We start from the raw sequence: 24920 nt of genomic DNA on the forward strand, positions 1-24920 counted from the left end.
TTCACTTTACCTCATGCCAATAACATTTTTGAATTGAATTGCTGTCTCACAGAATATTGTTTTAAAGTTCGGGACACTATCACTTGATCTCACCAAACATTATCAGAGGATTTGTGCCAATTGCTTTCAGTTAATTTCTCACCAGGTCTTTATTGTGTATCAATCTACAAGGTATGCATTATTCTCAAATTGGTAACAGTGACCAGTTTTTTTTTATACTCCATCATGGTTAAAATTGGTCTCAAGCTTGAACTTGGTTTGGAAATGTAAAATGTAAATGAGTCTTTGAATCCACAAATGACTGTAACCAGTCACATTTATTGTACCTTCTTCTTCATCATCAGCCAGTGACCACTAAAATACAATGCCATAGGTTACCCAACAGTGAGACCTAAGACTATGCCTTATTTATTTATTTATTTGTTTCCTCCTTGATTAATCTCAGAGGAACACTTGATGCTTACTTGTTGCCATTTCATGCTGTGCCTTATGGTGACATTTGGTTATGGTGTGGAAGGCATGGGGTCAGCAGACAGCTCTCGAGGCTGTTACCAGCTTTTGAGACCTAGGAACCACTACTTCTCATTAAAGTAGCTCCTCAGTTGACCCTATAAAGCTGAGTGCTCTGCGTTCCAGTCCTCCCTCCAACATTCGGGAGGATGACGGTTCAATCCCGCGTCCGGCCATCCTGATTTAGGTTTTCCGTGATTTCCCTAAATCACTCCAGGCAAATGCTGGGATGGTTCCTTTGAAAGGGCATGGCCGACTTCCTTCCCCATCCTTCCCTAATCCGATGAGACTGATGACCTCGCTGTTTGGTCTCTTCCCACAACCAACCATCACCTCCCTCCAAGGAAATATCCCCAGGTGTATTGGCACTTGAACCTAGCCCTCCATGTGGCAATCAAATGTGCTGACTTACCATCCATGGGTACCTTATTAACTGACATAAATCCATCTGATGATGGAGGTACAATCCTATGAAGCACGCAGTGGAAAGTATATTAAATGTGACTGGTTACAGTAATTTGGTATTCATACTGACAGAAGTCAAACCTAGCTAAATATTTTCTATTTAAAGTAACTGAACATGTAACTGCAATCCCTGTGGTAGTCCTTACAACAGGCTAATTGTGTGTTATTCCCTAACATCAGTAACTATACAGCCTTTCACCTTACTCAGGGGCAGCATGGTGTGCCATACTACATCTTGTACTTGTCATTTGAGCTGTTCAATGAGCAAGCACTTCAAATTTATACTGCTGCTGAAGAAAATGAAGAAAGTGACCACTCCTAAATATAGTAACAGTTCACATAATAGTCTTTATATTGTATCTATATATGTTTGTGTGAAATATTCAGCCTTTATCTTGAAAAACAAAGCCAAACAGAATTTGAAGCAAAATGGTGCTTCAGACGGTGTTTACTGAACAGTGTCAACATTTTTTTATGAATTTCTTATACTCAAACATTTTCAAAACAACCAGTCTTATAAAAAATGTGTAAATATTTCTCCAAATCAACAAAATAACATGAATGGAGCCACTACAGTAGATAGGAGATTAAGATAACTACTAAAAGCTATTTAACTTGATGCATACAGAATAATAAATGTTTATTGTATTAGTCTAAAATATAATCTGTATAATGATATTATTGAATTCACTCTACTTTCTCAAGTGACAAAATTATTTTTATACTGTAAATCACACTGTTTTGACGAACAGCAATTTATCATACCTCTTTTCCTTCTGCTTGATAGTGTGCTGCCTTCAGCAGTTCCTGATCTAGTACCACCTTTTGTACTGTGAACTCAAATTTCAGTTGATCAATAGGCAGTTCATATTTTCGTGCATGTGTCTGTAAAGTACCTGTCAGAAAACCTTGTGGGAAAAAGAAGCCAGATATCCAGAATGAGATAGGCTGTCCACTTGTTAACCATGTCTGCAAAAATAAATTGAGGTAATTGTCAATTTTCACAAGAAAACTTTTGCAAATGTTTCTTAGTTAATGTAGGAAGATCTCTTCAAAACATTGAATAACTTTGGATATCAATTATTATTAATACTTTTGGGTATATTTACTACTGAAAAAGTTGTTTGGTTTACAATAATTGTTCAACATTTTTTATGAGGTGGGTCATAATATGTTTGGAGATAAGAAGACATGTAGAATTATAGTGCATGTTGGGGGGGGGGGGGGGGCTTATCATGGCAATTGTTCAATTCAGTAATTAATATAATGGGAGACAAAAGGCAATGGAATTTTGAAGTGACTGAGATCAGGGGGAAGAAACCTTCTGTTCTTTCTGGATATAAATAATTGGCAGGGTAGGGTGAGAAGCAATTTGAGACTGTTTGCTGGTTGTGTGCAGCAGAATAAAATTTTATTTGTCTGAAAGAAAACAGAGAGTTAATATAAATTCAAATGGAAAAAATCATTCTTGGACTGGAAAAAAAAAATTGTGCATCGGTCCCGCAGGGCTCAATTTTAGGGCCTTATCTTTTTCTGCTGTACAAATGATTTACCTTTAAGCACTGATGTTCACTCCATTTTATTCGGAGATGACACCTCAGTTTTAATTGAAAATGACAATTTAGAACAAATTCATGGTACTGTGGAAAATATAATGACTTAGGGTGTATACGACCCAGGCCCACCAGGAGATCTGGGAAAAACCTGGGAATTTTTTCATCTGTGAGAAAACTGGGAAAATCATGGGACTTTTTTAGAATTCCAAGAATTTTTTATTTTGTTTTAGTTTTCAGTTAAATTTTTTTAATTTTGACTAGTAAGAAACAATACTCTAACAAAGGATATTACTGTCTCTTGCTACTGCAGAATAATATTGCAGCAAAAAAAAAAAGAAATGAAAATAAAACTTAAGTTGCAAAGGAAATGCATCATATACAACAACAAAACACAGTACTCATATAACTGTCTGCCTGCAGCAAAATGTGTCAAAGGCTTTAGGAAGACTGTGTAATGCTTAATAACAACAAATTGCCTCTGATAAGTGTGATGTCACAACTCTTTACATTAGATTCATTTGGGCAGTTGCGATCGGGCTCATGTGCATGCGCAGTTGAGTCACACATGAGTAGTACCTTTTCCTGTTTCTGGCTACAGAAGTGTGGGTGTTAGCTGTATAAGCAGTAGCAGCAAGGAGCCAGATGATACCCAGAAAAATTTTACTGGTGCCAAGCTGCCGGATTCAATGGGGGCAAACTGGGATATCTGCCCCGGGCGGCAAGAATTCATATTCGTGAGGAAAAAGCCTTGTTTCATGAAGCGCCTAATATCCAGCGCAAGTTAGTCTATTGATTATTCATATGAGTTTGAAATGCATACCTGTTGGTTTTTGAACATTTGTGAACATATTCTAAGTTTATTTCTGAATGGATCATAAGTTGATTTTTGAATGCGTGCATTGTGTACGTCATGTCTCTGTCAGGGGAATCCCCATCACATCTAGAAATAAACTTTCCTGCAGATGGGAGGGGAGGGGGCTATACGAGCTGAGCGGAATAAAGCCAAACAGGTGAATGTCAATCACTGTTTGTTTATGTGATTGACTGGGTTTGTGAATGATCAGCATTGTTATAATTACCAGCAAAATCCATAGATTCAGACTACCAGAGTGGAAATAACTACTAACAGGAATAACTAGTAAGAAAGATTACACATTATCTTATCGGTGTATTCAAGAAAATGAAATTTTGATAGAAAATTTTTGACCAGACTGCTACACTAGTAATGGACAGTTGTAAAGACCTCAGTAGCAGCCACCTAAGTTCTATTCTGGGAGTAGCGTGGAAAACGCGTTGTACGAACATGTAATAACGCCTAACCGGAGAATAAACACGGGGTAACTAAGGAGTTGATTGTGGCAGGGTTAGTGAAATTAACCAGAGAATAAGTTTTGACACTGGCAGGAATAGTTACAGAATTAGTGGTGACAAGATTGTTTGTTAGAATGAGGAAGGAGAAGAAAAGGGGACATCACACAAATTATGGAAGAATATGATGATCCCAAATTTATATAAATATTTCGTACTACTACGTTTTGATCCTCATGCTCGAGAAGCTGGAGCATATGAATGAAATGTGAAACTACACTCCTGGAAATGGAAAAAAGAACACATTGACACCGGTGTGTCAGACCCACCATACTTGCTCCGGACACTGCGAGAGGGCTGTACAAGCAATGATCACACGCACGGCACAGCGGACACACCAGGAACCGCGGTGTTGGCCGTCGAATGGCGCTAGCTGCGCAGCATTTGTGCACTGCCGCCGTCAGTGTCAGCCAGTTTGCCGTGGCATACCGAGCTCCATCGCAGTCTTTAACACTGGTAGCATGCCGCGACAGCGTGGACGTGAACCGTATGTGCAGTTGACGGACTTTGAGCGAGTGCGTATAGTGGGCATGCGGGAGGCCGGGTGGACGTACCGCCGAATTGCTCAACACATGGGGCGTGAGGTCTCCACAGTACATCGATGTTGTCGCCAGTGGTCAGCGGAAGGTGCACGTGCCCGTCGACCTGGGACCGGACCGGACCGCAGCGACGCACGGATGCACGCCAAGACCGTAGGATCCTACGCAGTGCCGTAGGGGACCGCACCGCCACTTCCCAGCAAATTAGGGACACTGTTGCTCCTGGGGTATCGGCGAGGACCATTCGCAACCATCTCCATGAAGCTGGGCTACGGTCCCGCACACCGTTAGGCCGTCTTCCGCTCACGCCCCAACATCGTGCAGCCCGCCTCCAGTGGTGTCGCGACAGGCGTGAATGGAGGGACGAATGGAGACGTGTCGTCTTCAGCGATGAGAGTCGCTTCTGCCTTGGTGCCAATGATGGTCATATGCGTGTTTGGCGCCGTGCAGGTGAGCGCCACAATCAGGACTGCATACGACCGAGGCATACAGGGCCAACACCCGGCATCATGGTGTGGGGAGCGATCTCCTACACTGGCCGTACACCACTGGTGATCGTCGAGGGGACACTGAATAGTGCATGGTACATCCAAACCGTCATCGAACCCATCGTTCTACCATTCCTAGACCGGCAAGGGAACTTGCTGTTCCAACAGGACAATGCACGTCCGCATGTATCCCGTGCCACCCAACGTGCTCTAGAAGGTGTAAGTCAACTACCCTGGCCAGCAAGATCTCCGGATCTGTCCCCCATTGAGCATGTTTGGGACTGGATGAAGCGTCGTCTCACGCGGTCTGCACGTCCAGCACGAACGCTGGTCCAACTGAGGCGCCAGGTGGAAATGGCATGGCAAGCCGTTCCACAGGACTACATCCAGCATCTCTACGATCGTCTCCATGGGAGAATAGCAGCCTGCATTGCTGCGAAAGGTGGATATACACTGTACTAGTGCCGACATTGTGCATGCTCTGTTGCCTGTGTCTATGTGCCTGTGGTTCTGTCAGTGTGATCATGTGATGTATCTGACCCCAGGAATGTGTCAATAAAGTTTCCCCGTCCTGGGACAATGAATTCACGGTGTTCTTATTTCAATTTCCAGGAGTGTATTTCCAAACATAAAGCTTTTTGCTTGTAGCAAGCCTAATAGGCATTTGATATTGGTACTTAATGAATTATATTCTGTTGTGTTAAAAAAAGTGACCATTTGTGCTAAAACAGTCTGTTTATTTGGTGTGTGTTACAATTTCTGCAATATTAGACAGGCCTGTTTCGTTTTATCTAGCAGACAGTGACAAAATAAATATAATCAAATCGAGAAACCACACCAGTCTCGGGTACTGTTTGTATTAACAGCTTTTTCAGTATTAGACAATGACATTTCATTTTTTCATGTGGCAAAACGTTTGATGAAGTTTGAGGTAACAGATCCTTTCACAGAAAGGAAAGGACATTATGTAAAGCTGTAGGGTTAGAGAGAAAAAAATGCTAGTACTTAAGGATAGAAGAAATGTGTACTGTCTTGCTTGTCACTCATCTTTATTTGTTTCATGTATCCTATATTTAATTTTATGTTTCACAAAAAAAGCAAGTATTAGCTAATAGGCAATAAAGAGTGCAAATTTTCTGAAGAGTTCTTGTTCTCCGGGTTACAAATAATCCCATCCAATGCTAATTGCAAGGGTTTTTCTTTTCTTTCTTTTCTTTCTTTCTTTCTTTCTGTAAAATTGGGCAACTGGGAGCAGGAGAGACACCACAGGACATTTTAATTTCCACTATCCAGAATATAGTTTGACGGCATCCACTACAAAATATTACACGATTGAATTCTGCAGAGCGAAATACAATGACATGCGATACAAGAATGCTGTGTGAAGAGGTGTGGCACTGCACTATGGTGCACTTAAGATTAAATAACGTGTCTTACATTTCCTTGAACACGTTTTATATATCACACTCTTCAGAAAGACGTGCGCTACGAAATGAACATATTTTTGAAATGTCTATTTGTTGATCCAGTGCTGATGCACAGAGCAGTCTGAGTTGTAGTGGGAAGGTGAATATCTACGTGACCCGTGTTTACGTTTAGTGATTTTGCTGTTTCCTCTTCGTTTATTGCACTCACGTCAAATGAAAACAAAACGAATTTTTGTGGCTGGAAGCTATCAAATGAATTAAAATACATTCACATAATTACGGAAAGTTAAATTATGTTATTAGTTTCAGATTTAATTTCCACCTTTCTGACAGTCAAACATTCAGCGCCTTGTAGAACAATTTTTTGTCAGTTCGCTAAAGAAATTTGGCTATTATTAACCTTTTCCGCCGAGGTAGTAAATTTATTTGAAACAAAGAGTTTAATTCCACGCTATTGGCTAGTTTCAACTGTTCACTGCATTTCAAAAGTGCATCTTTTCATCTTCTAGCACGTATGGCATTATGCCATAATAAAGAACCAAACATGAGACAATACAATACTGGTTCTCCAAGAAAATTTACATCCAAATCTGCACATATATCTACATCTACATATACATACATACTCCGCAATCCACCATATGGTGCTTGGCAGAGGGTACCTCGTACCACAACTAGCATCATCTCTCCCTGTTCCACTCCCAAACAGAATGTGGGAAATATGACTGCCTATATGCCTCTGTACGAGCCCTAATCTCTCTTATCTTATCTTTGTGGTGTTTCCGCAAAATATAAGTTGGCGGCAGTAAAATTGTACTGCAGTCAGCCTCAAATGCTGGTTCTCTAAATTTCCTCAGTAGCGATCCAGGAAAAGAACGCCTCCTTTCCTCCAGAGACTCCCACCCGAGTTCCTGAAGCATTTCCGTAACACTCGTGTGATGATCAAACCTACCAGTAACAAATCTAGCAGCCCGCCTCTGAATTGCTTCTGTGTCCTCCCTCAATCCGACCTGATAGGGATCCCAAACGTTCGAGCAGTACTCAAGAATAGGTTGTATTAGTGTTTTATAAGCGGTCTCCTTTACAAATGAACCACATCTTCCCAAAATTCTACCAATGAACCGAAGACAACTATCCGCCTTCCCTACAACTGCCATTACATGCTTGTCCCACTTCATATTGCTCTGCAATGTTACGCCCAAATATTTAATCGACGCGACTGTGTCAAGCGCTACACTACTAATGGAGTAATCAAACATTACGGGATTCTTTTTCCTATTCGTCTGCATTAATTTACGTTTATATTTACAGTTAGCTGCCATTCTTTACACCAATCACAAATCCTGTCCAAGTCATCTTGTATCCTCCTACAGTCACTCAACGACAACACCTTCCTGTACACCACAGCATCATCAGCAAACAGCCGCACATTGCTATCCACCCTATCCAAAAGATCATTTATGTAGATAGAAAACAACAGCGGACCTACCACACTTCCCTGGGACACTCCAGATGATACCCTCACCTCCGATGAACACTCACCATCGAGGACAATGTACTGGGTTCTATTACTTAAGAAGTCTTTGAGCCACTCACATATTTGGGAACCAATCCCATATGCTCGTGCCTTAGTTAGGAGTCTGCAGTGGGGCACTGAGTCAAACGCTTTCCAGAAGTCAAGGAATATGGCATCTGTCTGGTACCCTTCATCCATGGTTTGCAAGATATCATGTGTAAAAAGGGCGAGTTGCGTTTCGCAGGAGCGATGCTTTCTAAAGCCGTGCTGATGCATGGACAGAACTTCTCTGTCTCAAGGAAATTCATTATATTCGAACTGAGACTATGTTCAAGAATCCTGCAACAAACCAATGTTAAGGATATTGGTCTGTAATTTTGAGGATCCTTCCTTCTACCCTTCTTATATACAGGCGTCACCTGCGCTTTTTTTCAGTTACTCGGGACTTTACTCTGGGCAAGAGATTCGCGATAAATGCAAGCTAAGTAAGGAGCCAGGGCAGTAGAGTACTCTCTGTAAAACCGAGTTGGAATCCCATCAGGACCTGGCGATTTATTTATTTTCAACCCATTCAGCTGCTCCACAACCCCAGGGATGTCTATCACTATGTCCTCCATACAGGAATCTGTATAAGACTCAAACGGCGGTATGTTTATATGATCCTCCTGCGTGAAAGATTTCTCAAATGCTAAATTTAAAATTTCAGCTTTCGTTTTGCTGTCTTCTGTTGCCAGGCCAGACTGATCAGTGAGTGACTGGATGGAAGCGTACGACCTGCTTACTGATTTTACGTAAGGCCAGGATTTCCTTGGGTTTTCAGCAAGATCTTTTGCTAAGGTATGATGGTGGTAGTGGTTGAATGCTTCACGCATCGCTCTTTTTACAGCAGTATGAATTTCTACTAAATTTGCCTGTCCTCATTCTCCCGATCTTTCTTGTACCGCGAGTGCAACTGCCTTTGCTTCCTGAGCATTCTCCGAATTGGTCTGTTAAACCATGGTGGGTCTTTTCTGTCCGTAACCCACTTTTTCGGCACATACTTCTCCAATGCGTGATTTACAATGTGTTTAAAATTTGCTCATAATTCTTCCACGTCCATCGTACTGGAAGTAAATCAAGTCGATTCATTTACTAAGTGGGGTGCTAACAACTGCTTATGTGCACTATAAGCCGAATTGTGCATTTTAGTATGGTTCACAAAATTCTGATGCTCTTGGAATATCCTTTGATGTCTTGTTTCTTTTATGACATAATGTAAGATCTTTTAATGTTTTACACGTACAAGCATATGGGCTTCCTGTGCCATCGTAGCTGTAGAAGCACAGTGACGCCTGTTACCTGGAACTCTTTGGCAACTGCTGAAATGAACCTAATTCTAACAGGTCTCAGGAAAATATTGCAAATGGTTTTTTGAAAACCGTTACTTTCAAAATAAATTTCCTTTTATGCAAGCCGAACTATGTGCGAGAATGTATAGTGAATTTCTTAAATCACAGAGTGTTTACCTCTCATTTAAAAATCAACTCTTTGAGGACGACCATTTAGAAAAATTTCGAGCCCAGAAGACCCAACATTTATGCCCTTATTAAAAATTTTACTGTCACATTTGTGTGTTGTAGGTTAAAGTGTGACATGTGCAAAAAAGATCAATATTATTTGTGAAAGCTTTTCTTTTCTTTTAGCAACACTATGTATATTAATTTAAACCATTAACTTTTCCAATTTGTGTATACGCGCTACTTGACAGTGATGTTGCTACTGGCTGCCTACATCATGTATCCTATGCTGTGAATATCCGCTGCCATCAGCAAAACCGTGTCGTAATCTAAATTTCTATGGTTCGGAAAGTAACATGCGGTGTTTGGTGGAATTCAAATTTATACTTTTGTAATACAAAAATATGCAGCCTACATGTTGCTGCACATCAAAGATCTTTCCAAAACGTGCTTTTTTTCACTGAGTTTGCTTTTCCAAAGGGCCTGGAAATTCTACGCTGGTGTATAAAACCATAACCATTCAAAGGATTGGTAATTTTTACTGTTCCAAGGAAAAGTATACTGTCACTTAACACGGAAAAAGTGTATTTTCACCTGGGAGAAAATGTATTTTTAACTGGGAAATCTGGAAAACATCTGGGGATGTTTTTTTCTTGTCCACATATACACCTTGAATGGGCAGCCTAGAATTATGATTCCAGCAAAGTAGATTAAAACTCGTCACAAAAACACAATTAGTTCAGTTCAGTGCTAAAACATCATGAGCATCTCCCATAAAAATAGTGCACGGCGATCAGGAAATTACTGAAGCAAGTTACATAAAATTTCTAGGTCTAAATCTTGACAAAAATTCAAATTGGAAGGCACATATAGACTTTTTAGCAAGCAAACTAAACAGCCTAACCTATGCAATGTATATCTTATGCGGTTCCACCCTTATGGACACCAGGGAGATGGTCTACCACAGCTACTTTGAAACTATTATTCGATATGGAATAAATTTCGGGGGAAACTCTACAAACAGCCTGAGATTACTTACACTTCGAACGAGAATCATAAGGAACAAGTGTTTAGTCCAAAAAAGAACATCATGTCACCCGTTATTTAAAAAAATAAAAATACTAACCATTCCTTGTCTGTATATCTATGAAATTTTTATTTTTGTGTATAAAAATCAAAACTCACTTGACAATTTTCATTTCAACCACAATTAAAGTACTCTTCACAGACACAGTTTCAAACTTCCCTCTCATAATTTTAAATTTTACACTCAAACACCATTGTACACGGGATTAAAAATTTCCCGTAAATAAAATAACACAAATCTGTTAAATATGGAGTTTGACCCACTAAAAAGATTGTTATTTAATACACTGGTGGAAAAATGTTATTATTCAATTGAAGAATTCAAGCACTACAATTTGGCAATTTGAAAACAAAAGAAACAATAAAGATTATGTATTGTGTAATAAATTGTTAATATATTGTATAAATGCTATTGCAAGCTGCAAAGTGACCATAAGTGTTATATATGTTCTTGTTAAATTGTTCATGTCTAAAAATTCAGAAATGCTTACTTAAATACATTGATTTTTATAACCTTATTTTTTAAAAGTAATTCAAAGTGTCTCCAGAACAAAAATCTTTGATTTGTAACTGTACATTATGAGATAAATAAACTACATTCTACATTTTACATTAACAACAGTGATAGCTGTAGAGGGATTTTCTGTTGTGTATCTTGTACAGTGGCTAGCAGCTTGATAACTAACGACGACACCAAGCATCCACTATCATCCACTGTGCAGTGGCTTGCGGAGTATGTAAGTAGATGTATAAGGTGCTGGGATAACTCTGATGTCTACCACATCCTGCAAGGTTCAGTAAGGGCAGAATCCTAAAACTTGTTATACACCTGCCTCATGGCTTCCTAGCCTGACAACTTCATAAACTCAACAAGGTCTACATGTTGTGGGATCAATCTCAGTAGAATGTGCACTTATTCAGCGACAAGCCATAGCACCAACCAGCTGATCAATGTGGTGTATTTGAATAGACATGATTTTTGAACCATACACACTCAGTGTGTATTGCTGAAAAACTGCATTTCCTCCACAAAAATTCATCCTTAACATTAGATCAGTGCAGATAAAATTAAAAAGCCACGTGACATACCTGTATGAGGTCAAGTCTTGTTTCAAGATCACGAATCCAGCTTCCAAGTGACTTAAGAGATAAGTATCCCACTGTTGCCCACATTTTTGGCACCTGGAATAACACAGAAATCTCTGAAATTCTTTTGCCCTACATTTAGTAGTTTCATCATAATAATGGATTGCAAGACAACACTGCAAACACAACATGCAATTACACTCCTGGAAATTGAAATAAGAACACCGTGAATTCATTGTCCCAGGAAGGGGAAACTTTATTGACACATTCCTGGGGTCAGATACATCACATAATCACACTGACAGAACCACAGGCACATAGACACAGGCAACAGAGCATGCACAATGTAGGCACTAGTACAGTGTATATCCACCTTTCGCAGCAATGCAGGCTGCTATTCTCCCATGGAGATGATCGTAGAGATGCTGGATGTAGTCCTGTGGAACGGCTTGCCATGCCATTTCCACCTGGCGCCTCAGTTGGACCAGCGTTCGTGCTGGACGTGCAGACCGCGTGAGACGACGCTTCATCCAGTCCCAAACATGCTCAATGGGGGACAGATCCGGAGATCTTGCTGGCCAGGGTAGTTGACTTACACCTTCTAGAGCACGTTGGGTGGCACGGGATACATGCGGACGTGCATTGTCCTGTTGGAACAGCAAGTTCCCTTGCCGGTCTAGGAATGGTAGAACGATGGGTTCGATGACGGTTTGGATGTACCGTGCACTATTCAGTGTCCCCTCGACGATCACCAGTGGTGTACGGCCAGTGTAGGAGATCACTCCCCACACCATGATGCCGGGTGTTGGCCCTGTGTGCCTCGGTCGTATGCAGTCCTGATTGTGGCGCCCACCTACACGGCGCCAAACACGCATATGACCATCATTGGCACCAAGGCAGAAGCGACTCTCATCGCTGAAGACGACACGTCTCCATTCGTCCCTCCATTCACGCCTGTCGCGACACCACTGGAGGCGGGCTGCACGATGTTGGGGCGTGAGCGGAAGACGGCCTAACGGTGTGCGGGACCGTAGCCCAGCTTCATGGAGATGGTTGCGAATGGTCCTCGCCGATACCCCAGGAGCAACAGTGTCCCTAATTTGCTGGGAAGTGGCGGTGCGGTCCCCTACGGCACTGCGTAGGATCCTACGGTCTTGGCGTGCATCCGTGCGCCGCTGCGGTCCGGTCCGGTCCCAGGTCGACGGGCACGTGCACCTTCCGCTGACCACTGGCGACAACATCGATGTACTGTGGAGACCTCATGCCCCACGTGTTGAGCAATTCGGCGGTACGTCCACCCGGCCTCCCGCATGCCCACTATACGCCCTCACTCAAAGTCCGTCAACTGCACATACGGTTCACGACCACGCTGTCGCGGCGTGCTACCAGTGTTAAAGACTGCGATGGAGCTCCGTATGCCACGGCAAACTGGCTGACACTGACGGCGGCGGTGCACAAATGCTGCGCAGCTAGCGCCATTCGACGGCCAACACCGCGGTTCCTGGTGTGTCCGCTGTGCCGTGCGTGTGATCATTGCTTGTACAGCCCTCTCGCAGTGTCCGGAGCAAGTATGGTGGGTCTGACACACCGGTGTCAATGTGTTCTTTTTTCCATTTCCAGGAGTGTATTAATAAAATTCCGAATTTTATTTTTCAAACAACCACTGTTGGCAAAAGGGTGGACATTGTTTTTTTAATTTTAAAATGAACCATATTAGCTGGTGTTCCTGTCCTCTTTAGAAATACATGTCTTTGATTCTAGGTTAAGTGATTCTGTTTTGAGTTTTTCATATTTTACTGAGAATTACACCTCCACAGATAAAAACAAAATGTAATCCAGTTTTTAAGTAACACGCTACTGACAACCTTAAAATTATTATTCACTAACAAGTTGATTTAAAATTTGAAAGTTACAAAAGAATATGAGATCAAATTTACATCTTTATACCATGGTGCCCAGCATAAAGACAGCCATGAACTACATAGATCAGGTAGAGTATCGTGACAACCTATATTACAATGCAGTGCTGGAAAGTCCTTAGTAGAATAAAAGTAATAGAAGTGAAGGAAACAATTCAGCATACAGCTCAGATAATGAGTCATTGATAAGCCTGTAAACAAGGTAGAAAATTATGCTATGCATACTGTATTGTACCAGCATGGCATCTCGACTGCAAGGAATAGGCAGCAAGTGCACTGGAAACAATGTTCTGGTGCAGGCAGGGAAAACTACATGGGGAGCACGACATTGAGTGGTGGACTGGGAGGGGAGCTAGATTAGATTAGATTAGATTAGATTTACTTTCATTCCGATTGATCCATAGTGAGGAGTTCCTCCAGGATGTAGAACACGTCAGAAAAACAACAATACATGACAAATATTTATAACTAAAACAAATAAGCTAATGTACCATTCCACAGGTCCCAAGTGGAATGATCGTCATTTTTTAATGAACACTATATGAAAAGAGTCATTTTACAAATACTAATGCACTGAATTTAAAATAAAAACGTTTTTTATTTATTTATAAGGTAATACAACTACTATAATAGTTATTTACAATGAACACATTGCTGCACTGAAATCTGAAATGGTGCAGAAGTTAGATTGTACTTGCACACACACACACACACACACACACACACACACACACATATACACACAAACAAAGATGATGTGACTTACCAAACGAAAGCGCTGGCACGTCGATAGACACACAAACAAACGCAAACATACACACAAAATTCAAGCTTTCGCAACAAACTGTTGCCTCATCAGAAAGAGGGAAGGAGAGGGAAAGACGAAAGGATGTGGGTTTTAAGGGAGAGGGTAAGGAGTCATTCCAATCCCGGGAGCGGAAAGACTTACCTTAGGGGGAAAAAAGGACGGGTATACACTCGCACACACACACGTATCCATCCACACATATACAGACACAAGCAGACATATTTAAAGACCTGGTCTTCCCTCATTCTGATGAGGCAACAGTTTGTTGCGAAAGCTTGAATTTTGTGTGTATGTTTGTGTTTGTTTGTGTGTCTATCGACGTGCCAGCGCTTTCGTTTGGTAAGTCACATCATCTTTGTTTGTAGATATATTTTTCCCACGTGGAATGTTTCCCTCTATATATATATATATATATATATATATATATATATATATATATATATATATATATATATATATATATATAATGGTAAGACAGAGATTTAGGAACCAGGTTTTAAATTGTAAGACATTTCCAGCGACAGATGTGGACTCTGACCACAATCTATTGGTTATGAACTGTAGATTGAAACTGAAAAGAAACTGCAAAAAGGTGGAAATTTAAGGAGGTGGGACCTGGATAAACTGAAAGAACCAGAGGTTGTAGAGAGTTTCATGGAGAGCGTAAGGGAACAAATGGCAGGAATGGGGGAGAGAAATACAGTAGAAGAAGAATGGGTAGCTTTGAGGGATGAAGTAGTGAAGGCAGCCGAGGATCAAGTAGGTAAAAAGACGAGGGCTAGTAGAAATCCTTGGGTAACAGAAGAAATATTGAATTTAATTGATGAAAGGAGAAAATATAAAAATGCAGTAAATGAAGCAGGCAAAAAGGAATACAAACGCCTCAAAAATGAGATCGACAGGAAGTGCAAAATGGCTAAGTAGGGATGGCTAGAGGATAAATGTAAGGATGTAGAGGCTTATCTCACTAGGGGTAAGATAGATACTACCTACAGGAAAATTAAAGAGACCTTTGGAGAAAAGAGAACCACTTGCATGAATATCAAGAGCTCAGATGGAAACCCAGTTCTAAGCAAAGAAGGGAAAGCAGAAAGGTGGAAGGAGTATATAGATGGTCTATACAAGGGCGATGTACTTGAGGACAATATTATGGAAATGGAAGAGGATGTAGATGAAGATGAAAATGAAATGGGAGATATGATACTGCGTGAAGAGTTTGACAGAGCACTGAAAGACCTAAGTCGAAACAAGGCCCCGGGAGTAGACAACTGTTGTGGACTGGAAAGACCGCCAATCCACTATGACAGGTAGCCGAAAGGCACGCGTTTAAGCTCACGCAGGCTGGCGTGAGGTCTGGAACAGGACACGGAATGAGAACTTAGAAAATAAAGTACGTAGCTTCTGGAATACTTAACTTTAATCCATAATTGGTGAACATCGCTCTTGACGGTACATGCATCACAAGATTAATAGCAAATGATAATGGCGCCTTGCTAGGTCGTAGCAAATGACGTAGCTGAAGGCTATGCTAACTATCGTCTCGGCAAATGAGAGCGTAATTTGTTAGTGAAACATCGCTAGCAAAGTCGGTTGTACAACTGGGGCGAGTGCTAGGACGTCTCTCTAGACCTGCCGTGTGGCGGCGCTCGGTCTGCAATCACTGATAGTGGCGACACGCGGGTCCGACGTATACTACCGGACCACGGCCGATTTAAAGGCTACCACCTAGCAAGTGTGGTGTCTGGTGGTGACACCACAACAACATTCCATTAGAACTACTGACGGCCTTGGGAGAGCCAGTCCTGACAAAACTCTACCATCTGGTAAGCAAGGTGTATGAGACAGGCGAAATACCCTCAGACTTCAAGAAGAATATAATAATTCCAATCCCAAAGAAAGCAGGTGTTGACAGATGTGAAAATTACCAAACTATCAGTTTAATAAGTCACAGCTGCAAGATACTAACATGAATTCTTTACAGATGAATGGAAAAACTAGTAGAAGCCGACCTTGGGGAAGATCAGTTTGGATTCCGTAGAAATATTGGAACACGTGAGGCAATACTGACCCTACGGCTTATCTTAGAAGCTAGATTAAGGAAAGGCAAACCTACGTTTCTAGCATTTGTAGACTTAGAGAAAGCTATTGACAATGTTGAGTGGAATACTCTCTTTCAAATTCTGAAGGCGGCAGGGGTAAAATATAGGGAGCAAAAGGCTATTAACAATTTGTATAGAAACCAAATGGCAGTTATAAGAGTTGAGGGGCATGAAAGGGAAGCAGTGGTTGGGAAGGGAGTGAGACAGGGTTGTAGCCTCTCCCCGATGTTATTCAATCTGTATATTGAGCAAGCAGTGAAGGAAACAAAAGAAAAATTCGGAGTAGGTATTAAAATCCATGGAGAAGATATAAAAACTTTGAGGTTCGCCGATGACATTGTAATTCTGTCAGAGACAGCAAAGGACTTGGAAGAGCAGTTGAACGGAATGGATAGTGTCTTGAAAGGAGGATATAAGATGAACATCAACAAAAGAAAAACGAGGATAATGGAATGTAATTGAATTAAGTCGGGTGATGTTGAGGGTATTAGATAAGGAAATGAGACACTTAAAGTATTAAAGGAGTTTTGCTATTTGGGGAGCAAAATAACTGATGATGGTCAAAGTAGAGAGGAAACAAGGCAATGGGAAGGAAAGCGTTTCTGAAGAAGAGAAATTTGTTAACATTGAGTATAGATTTAAGTGTCAGGAAGTTGTTTCTGAAAGTATTTGTATGGAGTGTAGCCATGTATGGAAGTGAAACATGGATGATAAATAGTTTAGAGAAGAAGAGAATAGAAGCTTTCAAAATGTGGTGCTACAGAAGAATGCTGAAGATTAGATGGGTAGATCACATAACTAATGAGGAGGTGTTGAATAGGATTGGGGAGAAGAGAAGCTTGTGGCACAACCTGACTAGAAGAAGGGATCGGTTGGTAGGACATGTTCTGAGGCATCAAGGGATCACCAATTTAGTATTGGAGGGCAGCATGGAAGGTAAAAATCGTAGACGGAGACCAAGAGATGAATACACCAAGCAGATTCAGAAGGATGTAGGTTGCAGTAGGTACTGGGAGACGAAGAAGCTTGCACAGGACAGAGTAGCATGGAGAGCTGCATCAAACCAGTCTCAGGACTGAAGACCACAACAACAACAACAATATACACACACACAAATCAGTTGGAATTACTGAGAAATTCATCAATGGAGTAGGAGGAGTTGGCCACCAATAAATCCTTTAGGCTTCTCTTAAACTGAATTTCATTGGTGGTTAAGCTTTTTATGGCTGCTGGCAAGTTATTGAAAATGTGTGTTCCTGAATAATGCAAAGCTTTCTGACCAAGACTAAGTGACTTTAAATCCTTGTGAAGATTATTATTATTTCTGTATTGATTCCATGAATTGAGCTGTTGGTTTGAAAAAGTGATATATTTTTAATGACAAATTTCATTACGGAATAAATATATTGGGAAGCAGTAGTTAGTATCTCTAGTTCCCTAAACAGGCTTCTACAGGATGTTCTTGAGTTCACACCAAATATAACTCTTACTGCATGTTTTTGTTCCCGGAAAACTTTAGCTTAGCTTGATGAATTACCCCTAAAAATAACCCCATATGACATTATGGAATGAAAGTAAGCATAGTATGCCAGCTTTCTCATTTTTATATCCCCTATGTCTGATACAATTCGCATTGCAAATAGAGATTTGTTAAAGACGCTTCAGCATTTCTGTGGTGTGCTCCTCCCAGTTGAATTTATTATCAAGCTGTAATCCCAAGAATTTAACACTGTCCACTTCTTCTATCTGCTTGTCATCATATGTTAGACGTATACATGTGGGACACCCCTTACAAGTTCTGAACTGTATGTAGTGTGTTTTTTCAAAGTTTAGTGACAAATAATTGGCTAGGAACCAGTGATTAATGTCCACAAATATTTTATTAGCTGATCTTTCTAAGACTACACTTGATTTGCTATTTATGGCAATGTTTGTATCATCGGCAAACAAAACGAACTTGGCATCTGGTTATATTACTAACGAAAGGTCATTGATATACACAAGAAAAAGTAAGGGTCCCAAAATGGAACCTTGTGGGACCTCACATGTAATTAGTTCCCATTTGGATGATGCCTGATAGCTTGATACATGTCTCTTTCCTAAAAACACCCTTTGTTTCCTGCCAGAGATATAAGATTTGAACCATTTTGCAGCATTTCCTGTTACATTATAATATTCTAATTTATTTAAAAGGATATTGTGATTTACACAGTCAAATGCCTTTGACAGATCACAAAATATACCAGTTGCATGCAATTTTTTGTCTAATGAATTAAGCACATTTTCACTGTAAGTGTAGATAGCCTTCTCAATATCAGAACCCTTTAGAAATCCAAACTGTGACTTTGACAGTATGTTATTTGAGATAAGACGGTCATAAAGCTGATTGTACATTACTTTTTCTAAAATTTTTGAGAATGCTGGCAACAGTGAAATTGGACGGAAATTTGATGCTATTTCTTTATCTCCCTTCTTAAACAGTGGCTTAACTTCAGCATATTTCAACCACGCAGGAAATATTCCACTGATAAACGACTGGTTACACAGATAGCTTAATATGTTACTTAGCTCAGAATCACATTCTTTAATTAACTTTGTTGATATTTCATCATACCCACTAGATGTTTTTGATTTTAAAGATTTTATGATGGACATTATTTTTGCTGGGGCAGTGAGGGTCAAATTCATATATTGGAAGTTACTTGAAATGTCTGGTCTGAGGTATTCCATAGCAGCATCTACCGAACCTGACAACCCCATTTTTTCAGTAACAGTTATAAAATGTTTGTTAAAAAGTTCTGCAACACTATACACATCTGTCACCAATGTATCATTTACTCTTAATGCTATTTGTTCCTCTTCATGTCTGATTCTACCAGTCTCCTCCTTCACTATATCCCATATTGTCTTTATATTGTTATCTGATATGACTATCTTTTCCTTGTAATATATTTGCTTTGATGTCCGTATTACGGTCTTTAATGTTTTGCAGTATTTCTTGTAATGTGCTATAGCATCAACATCGGAACTGTTTTGGATTGACAGATACAGTTTTATTTTTGTTTTACAAGATACCTCTATTCCTTGAGTAATCCATGGCTTCTTTGTAGACTTTGCTCCAACCTTGTTAAGTTTTGGGGGAAAACAGTGTTCAAATAAGGTAAGCACTTTATTAGCAAAAGTGTTATATTTTTCATTCATGCCATGAGCACTGTAAACATCAGTCCAGTGAATGTCTCTAAGGAGTGTCCTAAAATAATCAATTTTTGGCTTATTGATTACCCTCTTGAGCTCAGATTTAACAGATTTTATATCCTGTTAAGTATTAACATTTAACAGAAGGAACTGCATGTCATGGTCTGAGAGGCCATTGACTATTGGTTTTGTAATATAAGTTTGTTCATTGGACTTTTCTATAAAGATATTATCAATGGCTGTTTGTGAGCAATTGGCTACCCTAGTGGGGAACTTTACAGTGGGAATTAAGTTGAATGATAGTGTTACTAACTCAAATAAGTTCTTATTGGGAGAGTCTTTAAGGAAATCTAGAAGAAAGGAATAAGGGGCAATAGGTGGATGTGACAATAGAATGAGTGTACTGGGGGGTGGGTAAGGAGTAGTGATAGATGTTGGACAAAGGCTAACATAGGTTAATGCCTCGCAGGATTGAAGAATGCATTGTACAGATAAGTCCCATTAATATCATATAGAAAAGCCATTATTTAAAGTGCTGGTGATAGGGGAGAATGATTGAGATGGCACAGGTTGTGAAGCAGCCATATTTTTTGATCAGCAATTGATTTTGGCACTGGGTTGTCAGTTCTGATCCTGGCCACAGTTTGGCATTGGCCATTTTTTCAGGTAAGTGTGTGCTGGTGGTCATTTATACATTAAAGGATGTGCAAAACTTACAGAAGAGCTAGCATATGATATGACTGCTTTCAAAAGTGAATGAGCCTCTGACAGGAGTGGTTATGCTTGGGACTGCTATAGAATGTGCTGGGTGGGTGTAATGGGCCAGGAGCCTTCCATAGGGATATGATTAGGAACTCCAAGTGTATGCCCTATCAATGTAGCACTCAAATGGCTATGGTGTATGAGAGAGAGTACAAATAAACTTCCCATACTTATTGGAGATTACCAATACTGCTTTGCCTAATTACAGCTGAGAGAGCACTTGTACATGGCTATGTGGATGGCACAACCAAGTGTACACTTCTTCATATGAAGTATAATGAATACAGATAAAAATTATTATTAGTTATTCATTAACGACAAATGTTATTCGATACATAATTCACTTCCATGAATAAAAACATTTATTTGTCATCCGTGAATAAAAAATGTTATGAATAATAGATAAAATTTGAAATCCAGTGACATTTATTTCCTCAACTCTTTATTATAATTTACTAAACAGTTACACTTTTTATTGATTCTAAATTAGTTTTCATAACAACTCTGTTTTTTTCTTCTTAGTCATCTGATTTGCTTTATGACACTAAAGAAAATATGCGCACATGCAACGACGATATTGGAGTGTTTTTTATTTCCTGAATTTGTCTTTATTTCATGATAATGTTATATGACTTTCAACTCACAGTCTTCGTCAACAAATATTGAGAATCACAGAGGACTTAACGACATTAACTGCCAGTGGGCATTGATTTATATCAATGGGGCAAGTTGAAAATTTGTTCCGGACTGGGATTCAGACTTGGGTCTACAGTGCTTACTAGGCAGAGACTCTGGCCACTAAGCCATTCGGACACAGTGGACATTGCAACTGCATGGACTACTCGAGCACACTCTCTGTCAGACCCAGAATCTCAATTTGTCCACACGCAGCTAATTTAGTGCCTATTGCCCATTATCCTCATCACTCATAGCATTTTGTCAATTCCCACAAGACTGCGAGACTGGTGTGCATCCACACTGAAGAGCTGCGAGACTGGTGTGCATCCACACTGAAGAGATCATTGGCCATCCCTTGCATTAATTATTTATATGTGGTGTTCGAAAGAACAGACCCCACATATATATATAATATTGAGGAATCACCAAGTCCACTATAGTTTTTTTGGTCATATAATTGTTGTGGTTACACATTGGCTTCTCTTCCCAAATTACATTTGAAATAAAATTCTCTTTTTTCATACTAAGATTGTTCAAAACTTGTGACCCGATCTTTGACCTTTCTTTGACTATTATATGTCTGTAGTTTGCCGTAAGCCTCCAGTGGTCATGGTCAGCTATACAGTTGAGCTATTTATTTTTTAATTGTGGGTAAGACATTGCTGCATTAACTGCAATCGGTGTACAATTGAAAAAAAGTCTTCCAATCTTTCTTGACATTTCTTGATATGAGTTGCCATTGCACTGTAATATTATGAATTCTTTTATGTACTCGAACAAAGCATTTCTTTCAAAATTTTTATACCTCAAAGCTCTGTGTAATAGCAAAGACACATGTCTGATTGAAAAACTATTCCACACTGTGACGGAAATCTTACTCAGAGTTAATCATAAAACTCTTTTGGATGACTTTGGACATCCATCAGAATTCCACAAACTTTTTAGGAGTTCTTTAGATTTAAAATCTGTTGATGTTAGTTATTAGTGACTGAGTTATAACTTTGTCCACTTATTTCGTACCACTACAAACATGAGCGAATTGCGTAGTTACAGGAATTGGGCAAAAATATGGAAACACCAAAAACACAAACATTACCATGCCTAATATGTTGTAGGAAACCCAGTGGCATTCAAAACAGGTTCTAGTCATCCCAGAACGGGTTAGTACAGATCCTGTATGGTTTTTAAGGGAATCTTATGACATTCTTTCTGCAAAGTAGTGATAAGTTCAGGTAACATTGATGGAGGTGGATAGTGATCATGCACTCTTCTATCCAAAGCAGAACACAAAGGCTTAATATTATTGAGATATGGTGACTATGATGGCCACAGGATATATGAAGTACATCGTCATTCTCACAGACACAGTCCTGGAAGATGTGAGCTGTGTTAATAGGGGCCCTGTGAACTTGGAATGCAGTGTTACCATTGTGAACAAAAATTGTGCCATGAGATGGACCTGATCAGCCAAAAGGGTCACATAATCTGTGGCAGAAAAGCGACATTGCAGGGTGACAGTAAGGGCCATAGTAGGGTATCATGAAATGCATAGCAAAATCATCACAAAACCTCCTCCATGCTTAACTCTTGGGATGTAAGAAGTGTCCAAATGATTTTCTTCCATTGCTCCACAGTCCTTATTTTATGGCTTCTGCACCACATTTTCTTGTTCATCACTGATGATTGGTTTTGAAAATCCAGCTCACCCAAAAATTCCCTTCTTATGGCACTCCCGTTGTGTTGTTTTGGTGCTGACAGGGTTCCTGAATGCACCATTTAGTTCTGCAATGACTTTTGCAGCTGTCATCTTCTTATTATTCGTCACATTTGTTATGATAACTCAGCAAACACTGTCATCTGTGTTGTGGATTAGTGAATGGTGTTTTTATGCTTTCTCTGAATGCAGTATAAGTCTTCAATACAGTAGCACCAAACTCTTCGGCTCCCTTTGTTATGGAAGCAACTGCCACCCCCTCCCCAGAATGAGCACAAATAATTTGCCCATGTTGGAATTCATTTAACTCTGGAATAATGCAATGACAACTACACAGAACACTGTTCTGACCATGACTGACACTTGCAATGTATTGAGAACTAGAGATGGGCAGTCCACTCCTGAGCTCATTCAACGAGCCAGATCTTTTGAAAGAGTGGATGATGGATGATTTGGAAAAAATGAATGGTAGCTGATCTGATTCAAAATGCGTCTCTGGTGGCTGTAATGAGCGGGATGAAAATTATACTCTAAGCTGCTTTAATGGTGTCCTACCCACAATCTTAATAAAAATGTTTCCCAACCATGTGCACATGTGGATTTGCTGCATACCTTACTGGTTTACAAGTGCAAAAAGCTTTTCTCTTCCATGAAAACAGAAAATAAAGAAAGCTCCCTTTTTTTTATGAAAGTAAACACAACTCTTTTACCCAGTCTCCTAATGGGGGGGGGGGGGGGGGGCAGATGCGCTGCTGGGGCAAATGAGGCAGAAATGCTTCAGTACAGTACAGTAAGGCAGAAAACACTTCCAGCATCTCAGATTTCAGAAGTCCAATAAATGTGTACATACTTTTGAATGAGTTGTTACTTCTTATCCTTTAACATAACACTGGACTCAGAATGTGTTGCCAGTGATTATAAAAGCTGTGGTCCTCAGCCGCCGTGTGGTCGGAGAGTACCGCAAAGCAATCCAGGCATCACTCCACTCCCCTCCACTCTCATCAATCAGACCCTAGGTCATCTCACTAGCTCACTACTCTCCACCACTCTCAGGAACCAGACTGCAAGACAGCTTTCTAGCTCACTACTCCCCACCACTCTTACCAATCGGATTGGAAGGTAGCTCACTGCTCCCCACCAAGGCATGTAGCTCTTGCTGACAAGATCACACAGAGCAGACCACATGGCGACCTGTGGCATCAATTCATTCCCTGCACTCTTGGCACAGTGATATAGCTTGCAACTCACTTTCTTGTCTGAGCACCTCTCCATCCAAGTTCAGCTTGTTATTCTTTGTATCCTTATTTGATTTGTTCTAGTCGTCATCTTCTGGTGTTGCTGCTCTTGTGTTTTCTTTTTGTGTGAGTGTTCTTGTTAGGTGTACTATTATGTTTTCTTCTATGTCTGTTGTATTTATAGTTGCTGTCATTGGTGTGTATACAACTACAACCGAACCTTATAATCTTTTGCATTTTCTAGACTAATGCATAAAGGTAGGTGACACCTTTAATGGTAAGATAAAGAATGCATTTAACAACATATTTAATGAGAAATTTGTCCTAAACTAACTGTTATTACAATGAAAATAACTTATGTTTATGAGAGCTCAGAAACTCTGACTTCTCATGTGGCACCGGGCTTCCAACCCTGTTGAAGCTAATAATACACACCCTCAATACCATCCTCCAACACTACTCACATTCCTCCATAGCATCGACACCTCTTCCATCCATTTCACCTGATCATCCTCAGACCTTTCTTTACAGTGACGATACTCTCCAATGGCTGCTCTAAAACTGCTGTCCATATCAAGCTCACTAACCATAAACAGCACCTACATTTTGGTAGCTACCATCTCCTCCAAACTAAAAAGACTTCCCTAACAATTTGGCAATCCATGGACAGTGCATCTACAAGCAATCTAGAGCTTCACTGACAGGAATTACCCTCCAAGCCTAATCCACAAACAGATCTCATATGGCTTATCATTTTGTGTTCCTAATACTCGCTTGAACCAGCAGCAAAAGAGTACCCCCCCCCTCCCCCCCACCCCCCAAACACCTACATTATCCAGTATCATCTTGGATTGGAACAACTTAACAATATCCTTTACTTGGGCTTTGATTACTTGTCACTTTGTCTGGAAGCAATACTTACCAAAATGGTATTCCACTGCCCATCCAAACTACAAAATATCCCAGTTCATCC

The 24920-nt window shown here is 40.2% G+C and overlaps 1 protein-coding gene across 1 annotated transcript in view; it reads right to left on the reverse strand.

Annotated features, from left to right (window-relative positions):
* The window catches only part of LOC126260454 (dynein axonemal heavy chain 6), a 1163459-nt gene that overhangs the window by 46559 nt on the left and 1091980 nt on the right, over positions 1–24920 (reverse strand). The window contains exons 103-104 of the mRNA XM_049957783.1: positions 11541–11633; positions 1741–1944 (exon numbers count right to left, since the gene is read on the reverse strand). Coding sequence (XP_049813740.1) covers positions 1741–1944; positions 11541–11633 — 297 coding nt within the window. The remainder of the gene's footprint in view (positions 1–1740; positions 1945–11540; positions 11634–24920) is intronic.

The sequence above is a fragment of the Schistocerca nitens genome, chromosome 5 (assembly GCF_023898315.1).
Source record: "Schistocerca nitens isolate TAMUIC-IGC-003100 chromosome 5, iqSchNite1.1, whole genome shotgun sequence".
In the NCBI taxonomy this organism is placed as follows: domain Eukaryota; kingdom Metazoa; phylum Arthropoda; class Insecta; order Orthoptera; family Acrididae; genus Schistocerca; species Schistocerca nitens.